A 7,953-nucleotide genomic window follows, 5' to 3' on the forward strand; every position below is an offset into this window, starting at 1 on the left:
CTTTGGAGGCCAAGGCGGGCGGATCACCTGAGGTTGGGAGTTCAAGACCAGCCTGACCAACATGGTGAAACCCCGTCCTAAAAAAAAAAAAAAAAGAGAGAGACAGGGTCTTGCTCCACTGCTCAGGCTGGGATGCCGTGGTACAGCCATGGCTCACTGCAGCCTTGACCTCCTGGGCTCAAGCGATTCTTCTGTCTCAACCTCACAAGTATCTGAGACTGCAGGTGAATGCCACCATGCCCATCTAATTTTTTTTTTTTTTAAACAGAGTCTCATTCTGTCACCCAGGCTGAAGTGTAGTGGCATGATCTCAGCTCGCTGCAACCTCCATCTCCCAGATTCAAGCACTTCTTCTGCCTCAGCCTCCCAAGTAGCTGGGATTACAGACGTGTGCCACCATGCCCAGCTAATTTTTTGTATTTTTAGTAAAGACAGGGTTTCACCACGTTGGTCAGGCTGGTCTTAAACTACTAACCTCAAATGATCTGCCCTCCTCGGCCTCCTAAAGTGCTGGGATTATAGGCATGAGCCACCACGCCTGGCTGCCCATCTAATTTTTTAAACAATTTATTGTAGAGACACAGCCTTGCTATGTTGCCCAGGCTGGTCTTGAACTCCTGGCCTCAAGCGATCCTCCCACCTAAGCTTCCCTTAGTGACAGGATTACAGGCATAAGCCCCTGCACCTGGCTTGTCACAGATTTTTATCATTGGTACGATCATTGTTCCCATTTTACAGAGGAGCAAACTGAGGCTTGAAGTGGCAAAGGCACTCAGCCAAGATCCCACAGCAGGATAAAGGGCAGAATGAGGCTTATAACCCAGGTTTCTGTGATGCCACAGCTGATACTCTGCCGCTAGGGAGTCTCACAAGTGTCCCCACCTTAACTTTCATCCAGGTTTCGAATTCTTTGAAGCCAGCGCCAAGGAGAATGTCAATGTGAAGCAGGTCTTCGAGCGCCTGGTAGATGTCATCTGTGAGAAGATGAACGAGTCCCTGGAACCCAGCTCCAGCTCAGGCAGCAACGGGAAAGGGCCGGCCCTGGGGGATGCTCCAGCCCCCCAGCCCAGCAGCTGCAGCTGCTAGAGATGGCCCCAACCCCCCCCACCCCCCTCCTGCCTCGGCAGGGACTGTGATTGAGGCATGAGCCACAGTGGTTATTCTCAAGCTCAGGGCAATCCCTTCCCTCCTGTCAACTGCCTCCCAACTCCTGCATGGCTCGCTCCTTCACTGCATCACCATGGCTGCCAGGATGCTCAGGCAGCCCCGGTGAGAGGTGGCAGACCGTGGGGACTCAGCCCGGCATGGCAGGCGGGGGTCCGGGGACATTGGCATGCTTGAGCTTGCTGCTTTTCAGGGTTCATTAAGGAAGGTGGCCATGGGCGACATGTCCCACCCCATCCGATGGAGGGGCATCCGTGGTGCCTTCTGGCTTAGAACCATTTTCCAGGTCTGTTCTGGGTTGGGCAGACTGATATTCCCAAGCTGGTGGAGGGCGATTCATCTTTTTCCTTGCACAGTGTGGGTTCTTGGAGTCCATCAAGGGAAGGCAGCGCCTCTTTCTCAGGTCCTGCAGGCTGGTCTCTGAGCCTGCCCCACAAACTTTCTGGACTCCACGGTGGGATGGTGATTTTGACCCCTGCATACCCTCTACTTGGAAAAGCAGCATTAAAGCAGCCTTTCCCCATTGTAGGAGGGACAGGGAGACAGATCCCCTCAACCCCGCATCCCCAGCTTCAGGGACCTCAGAAGTGCCTTCCAAGCTTCCCCCAAGATCCACGTCACCCACAACCCTGCCACTGTTTTGCTGTGTTCACTGCATCGCTGATCCTGAATTGAATTCTGGAACTATGGACCACATTCGATGGGGCAGAGACTCACCCAACCCCTAGCACTCCCTTTCTGGGCTTTCTGCCAGAAGTTAATTAACCTCAGAGCCGGCAGCCTGGGCCTTCCTGCTCAGGCCCTGTTTGACTGGTTGTGTTTAAGCAAGTTCTTGCCCAATCATTCATCCTGCTAGAGAAGGAAATGAAGCAACGCACCCAGCCACAGCAGGCAGTTGTTGGCGGCTTTCTGATACAAGCATCTGGGCTTCTCCCACTTGAGGGGGGCCCTTTGAGACGCGATGACCATTTCCCAATCCTTGTCATCGGCAGGGCTGGGGGATGTGACAATTTTTGCTAATGGAGGAGTCACTTCTTTTTTTTGAGACGGTCTCGCTCGGTCGCCCAGGCTGGAGTGCAGTGGTGCAACCATACCTCACTGCAGCCTCAAACTAGGGGTCGCTTCTAGGGGACGCTGGGGGTTGGGCGGAAGGGGCGAGGAGGTAGGGTTGAGTAACCTGCTGCCACTGCTTGTACTTTCTGGACAGCCTGGGAGTGGCAGGCCCTTATGTGAATGGGGGCCACGGGCTGTGATCAGTGCCAGGGAGTCCATGAAGCTGGAGTCCTGGAGTCCCCACCTGCGGGGGCTTCTGCTCAGAGGTTATGTGTGCAGTGTGAAGATTTACATCGACCTCCAGTTCAGAGACACTTTCTGCCCATCAAATTCCAAACTCTGGTGGCACAGCACCTTTTTTTTTTTTTTTTTCTCACCAACACTAACCAACACCCCTTAATAGGACCAGCACTGTGAGGATGGCTGAGCGGAGGTTTTATGTTCCCAGCGCCCCAACCTCATTTCGGAGGCTATGTCTCTTCTCCCAGTCCCTGCAGCCAAAATGACTTCCTGCAGCTTTCATGAGCTCAGCCTCTTCCCTGGGGTAGGTGTAAGGGGGAAAGCCTGGTTCCAGTTTAGATTTATTTCTAGGGAGCCCCGGTTACTTCATACCAGAGGCGACCCTTAGAACTTTGGAGTGAGGGTATCTTGTTTTTCGTTTTTTGTTTTTTGAGACGGAGTTTCACTCTTGTTGCCCAGGCTGGAGTGCAATGGCACGATCTCAGCTCACTGCAACCTCCACCTCGGGGATTCAAGCGATTCTCCTGCCTCAGCCTCCTGAGTAGCTGGAATTACAGGCACGTGCCAGCACACCTAGCTAAATTTTATATTTTTAGTAAAGAATGTGTTTCACCACGTTGGCGAGGCTGGTTTCAGACTCCTGACTTCAGGTGGTCCACTTGCCTCAGGCTCCCAAAGTGCTGGTATTACAGGCGTGAGCCATCACACCCAGCAGAGGGTATCTTTTTATACCAACAAATTAGATGACTGAGGTGAAATGGACAAATCCTATAAACACACAAAGTGAGGGTATCTGAGAATGTGGGCGGGAGACAAAATTTTTTGGTTGCTTTAACACTAAAGTCAAACTAAAGCAGCTTCAAAAAGACTTCTTAAGATGCAATATGGACTGTTGAAGTTTTTTTTGTTTTTTTTTTTTGAGATGGAGTCTCGCTCTGCCGCCCAGGCAGAAATGCTGTGGCGTGATCTTGGCTCACTGCATCCTCCACTTTCTGGGTTCAAGCAATTCTTCTGTCTCCATCTCCTGAGTATCTGGTACTACAGGTACCTGCCGCCACACCTGGCTAATTTTTGTATTTTTATTGGAGATAGGGTTTCACCATGTTGGCCAGGCTGGTTTTGTTGGCCAATTGTGTCTAAACTGCTGTCAAAAAAAAAAAAAAAAAAAAAGTGGATCAGATTGTCTTGAATAGGGCAGAGCTGACCTGTCATCTCCTGTGTGATAAGAAAGTTTGGGCTACATCCTGCTCCTGACATGGCCTCAGCTTTCTGTTTACATAAGATTTTTTCAAGAGTTCAACATCAAGTAGCAGCTGAGAGGCTGCCTCAGGATTCTCACAAAGACTGGGATTCATATGGGAACATTGTTTCTTTTAAAAATAAGGCAAATGTTACACTGAATGACTTTGGGAGTGAGGTTTAATTGGAGATGGTCTCTAGGTGAAATTGATGTTTTTGCAGATTACCTCTGGGGAATGGAGGTTTGTTGAGTTTACAGACACATTAAACCAAAGGCCGTGGGAAAATCCCTCTCCAGCTCCAGGGATTGAAGCCAGGACCATCCACCTACCAGTGCCTTCCTTCTTAACACTCACTTTTAGCCGCTTGTGTTTCCATGGGCAGTTTTGGTGGGAAGTTGCCATGACCACAGCGGTTTGGAGTTCTGTTTTTTTCCTTCTTTTTGGGAGGACTCGGGGAAACTCCTCCCAAGATCACGTTCTAGCATCTTTCTCTCCTGCTCCATTTAGAAAAAACAAGTAAAAGGTAAAATGTGGTCTCAGTGTGAAAGCGATAATTCCCCTACTGGCTCCTCCCTGACAATTCTGAATTACACTACTGAGCGGGCTCTGGCTGGTCATTTCTATCCTGGATGTGGTTCTGTGTAGCAATTCCTTGATGTCCAGTTTGGGAAGATGTGCTCTTTTCTCCACAAGAAAACATTAAATTTGTCATGCCCAAATGCAGTTGTGCTTTTATTTCTGTTAGTGAAATGATTTCTGGGACGGGGGTTGATTTGCAGCTAAGCAGATGTCAGTCAAGGGCTGTTCAAGATGTAGCGGAAACTCACCGGGCCTGTAGCTGCCTCTCAGTAGGTCCCATGCCCGTCACGTTGACCTTGAAAAGCTCTGCTATATGGGAGGTAGGGAGGACACTGTTTCCCTCAACTATGTCTAGTAAAAAGGTCAGTTCTCCCCACAGCAGCAAGAGGGCACCTGTGAGCACCTGAGGCAGAGTACATCTCTCCTCTGCCTAGAACCTTCAGTGGCTCCCACCTTACTTGGAGTAAATGCCGAAGTCCTTCCTGTGGCCCCCAGGGCCCTGCATGGTCTGACCCATCATCTCCCCCCTTGCCTCACCACGCTTGCTCTCTTCCAGCCACGCTGGCCTATTTGCTGCTATCTGAACATAGCAGGTTCCTCCCCCAAGGCTTGCACAAGTTCTTCCCTCTGCCTCTGCCTGGACGGCCCTGACCCCAGGTAGTCACAATTGATATGGTGAGGTTTTGTATCCCCATCCAGATCTCATCTTGAATTATAATCTCCATGATCCCTACACATCAAGGGAGAGACCAGGTGGAGGTCATTGAATCACGGAGGCCATTCCCCCGTGCTGTTCTCCTGATAGCAAATGAGTTCTCACGAGATCTGATGGTTTTATAAGGGGTTCTTCCACCTTCTTGCAGCTCTTCGTCTTCCTGCCACCCTGTGAAGAAGGTGTTTTCTTCCCCTTTGCTTCCATTATAATTGTAAGTTTCCTGAGGCCTCCCCAGCTATGCTGAACTGTGAGTCAATGAAACTACCTCTTTTTTTTTTTTTAGAGTCATGCTCTGTTACCCAGGCCCGAGTGCCGTGGCAAGATCTTGGCTCACTGCAACCTCTACCTCCCGGGTTTGAGCGATTCTCCTGCCTCAGCCTCCTGAGTAGCTGGGATTACAAGCACATGCCACCATGCCTGGCTAGTTTTTGTATTTTTAGTAGAGATGGAGTTTCACCATGTTGACCAGGCTGGTCTTGAACTCCTGACCTCATGATCTGCCCACCTCAGGCTCCCAAAATGCTGGATTACAGGCGTGAGCCACTGTGCCGTGCCAAACCTCTTTCCTCTATAAATTGCCCAGTCTCAGGCAGTTCTTTCTAGCAGTAGAAAAACAGACTAATGCAGCAATGCTCCCCTAACCTAACTTCCTCTTTTGGGCTGCCGTGCAAATCTCATTTTCTCACTGCCCCTCCCCTGATTTAGTTCTGCAGTCTCCCTCGTGGGCATTTTCTCTTTTTTTGGAGACAGGTTCTTGCTGTGTTGCCCTGGCTGGAGTGCAATGGTACAGTACCATTAGAATCACCTGGAGGCTTTAACAAACTACCTAATCCTGAACCACAGGTCCTGTTCCGATTTAATTGAACTGGGCTGTGACTTGAGCTTGGGGATGATCCAAGTGGTTTTTAAGATATCATCACGGGCTGGGCGCGGTGGCTCACACCTGTAATCTCAGCACTTTGGGAGGCTGAGGCGAGTTGATTACCTGAGTCGGCGGTTCAAGACCAGCCTGACCAACATGGAGAAACCCGTCTCTACTAAAAATACGAAAAAATCAGCTGGACGTGGTGGCACATGCCTGTAATCCCAGCTACTTGGGAGGTTGAGGCAGGAGAATCGCTTGAACCCGGGAGGTGGATTCTAGTGGTACTGAAACTCCTGGGCTGAAAGGATCCTCCCACTTCAGCCTCCTGAGTTGCTGGGACTACAGGCATGTGCCACCATGCCCGGCTGATTGATTGAGTGATTGACAGATGGGATCTTGCTATGTTGCCCAGGTTGGTCATGAACTCCCGGCTTCCAGCCATCCTTCCACCTTGGCCTCCCGAAGTGCTGGGATTGGCCAGATGTGGCAGCTCTCTCCTGTCACGCCAGCACTTTGGGAGGCTGAGGCGGGCAGATCATTTGAGGTCAGGAGTTTAAGCCTAACCTGGCCAACAAGGCAAAACCCCGTCTCTACTAAAAATATAAAAATTAGCCAGACGTGTTGGCACATGCTTGTAATCCCAGCTACTCTGGAGGCTGAGGCAGAAGAATTGCTTGAATGTTGGGGGCAAAGGTTGCAGTGAGCCAAGATCGTGCCGTTGCGCTCCAGACTGGGTGACAAGAGTGAAACTTGGTCTCAAAAAAAAAAAAAAAAAAAAAAAGAATCCTAAATGAGAGTAGGTTTGAAGAGTTTTTTGTTTGTTTTTGAAACAGTATCACAGTTTTACTCTTGTCAGTCTCAGCTCACCGCAGCCTCCAGCCCCATGTTCAAGCGATTCTCCTGCCTCAGCCACCCGAGTAGCTAGGATTACAGGCACGTGCCACCACGTCTGGCTATTTGTTATATTTTTAGTAGAGACAAGGTTTCACCATGTTGGCCAGGCTGGTCTCGAACTCCTTACCTCAAGCGATCCAGCCTCAGCCTCCCAAAATGCTGGGATTATAGGCATCAGCCACCAAGCCTGGGGTTTTGTTTTGTTTTGAGAGTGCCAGGCTAGAGTGCAGTGGCACGAGTTCAGCTCACTGCAACCTCCCAGGTTCAAGTGATTCTCCTGCCTCAGCCTCCTGAGCAGCTGGGACTACAGGCGCACACCACCACACCCAGCTAATTTTTGTATTTTTAGTAGAGATGGGGTTTTACCATGTAGGTCAGGCTGGTCTTGAACTCCTGACCTCAAGTGATCTTCCCGCCCCAGCCTCCCAATGTGCTGGGACTACAGGCATGAGCCACCGCACCTGGACTATGGAGAGCTTCTGAGTTGATGAACACATGGAGGTCATGGGAGGGTGGCAGCGTCCCTCACCCCGAAAGCGTATGGAAGTGCTGCACCCCATCCCCCACACATTGACTGCCCTCTTTATCTCTTCCTTTTGGCTGTTCCTGAGTTGTCTCCTTTATAATAAGCCAGGAAGTAGTAAGTAAAACACTTTCCTGAGATGTGTGAGTCATTCTAACAAATTATGAAACCTGAAAGGGAGGGGATTTGTGGGAACCCCCCTGACTTTATAGCCACGTTGGACAGAAGTATGGGTAACCTAGGAACTTGGTGCTTGCTACTGACATCTGAAATGAGGGCAGGCTCAGTTTTGTGGGACAGAGCCTACATACCAGCTCTGGGTAATTGATGTCAGGAATGAATTGTAGGAAACCCAATGGGTGTCTACACAGAATTGGAGAATTACTTGGTGTGGAAAACCCCACATATTTGGTGTCAGAAGTGTGGAGAAAAAAGTTTATTTCTGGCCGGGCGCAGTGGCTCACACCTGTAATCCCAGCACTTTGGGAGGCTGGGGCGGGAGGATCACTTGACATCAGGAGTTCAAGACCAGCCTGATCTACATGGCAAAACCCTGTCTCTACTAAAAATACAAAGATTAGCTGTGTGCAGTGGCAGGCACCTGTAATTCCAGCTACTCAGGAGGCTGAGGCAGGAGAGTCTCTTGAACCTGGGAGGTGGAGGTTGCAGTGAGCTGAGA

The 7,953-nt window shown here is 50.2% G+C and overlaps 1 protein-coding gene across 1 annotated transcript in view; it reads left to right on the plus strand.

Annotated features, from left to right (window-relative positions):
- The window catches only part of RAB3D (RAB3D, member RAS oncogene family), a 19,393-nt gene extending 14,960 nt beyond the window's left edge, over nucleotides 1-4,433 (plus strand). Inside the window, exon 5 of the mRNA XM_017497743.2 lies at nucleotides 899-4,433. Coding sequence (XP_017353232.1) covers nucleotides 899-1,086 — 188 coding nt within the window. The 3' untranslated portion in view covers nucleotides 1,087-4,433. The remainder of the gene's footprint in view (nucleotides 1-898) is intronic.
- Nucleotides 4,434-7,953: the final 3,520 nt, after the last annotated feature.

This window comes from Cebus imitator, unplaced genomic scaffold (assembly GCF_001604975.1).
Source record: "Cebus imitator isolate Cc_AM_T3 unplaced genomic scaffold, Cebus_imitator-1.0 Scaffold234, whole genome shotgun sequence".
NCBI lineage: Eukaryota > Metazoa > Chordata > Mammalia > Primates > Cebidae > Cebus > Cebus imitator.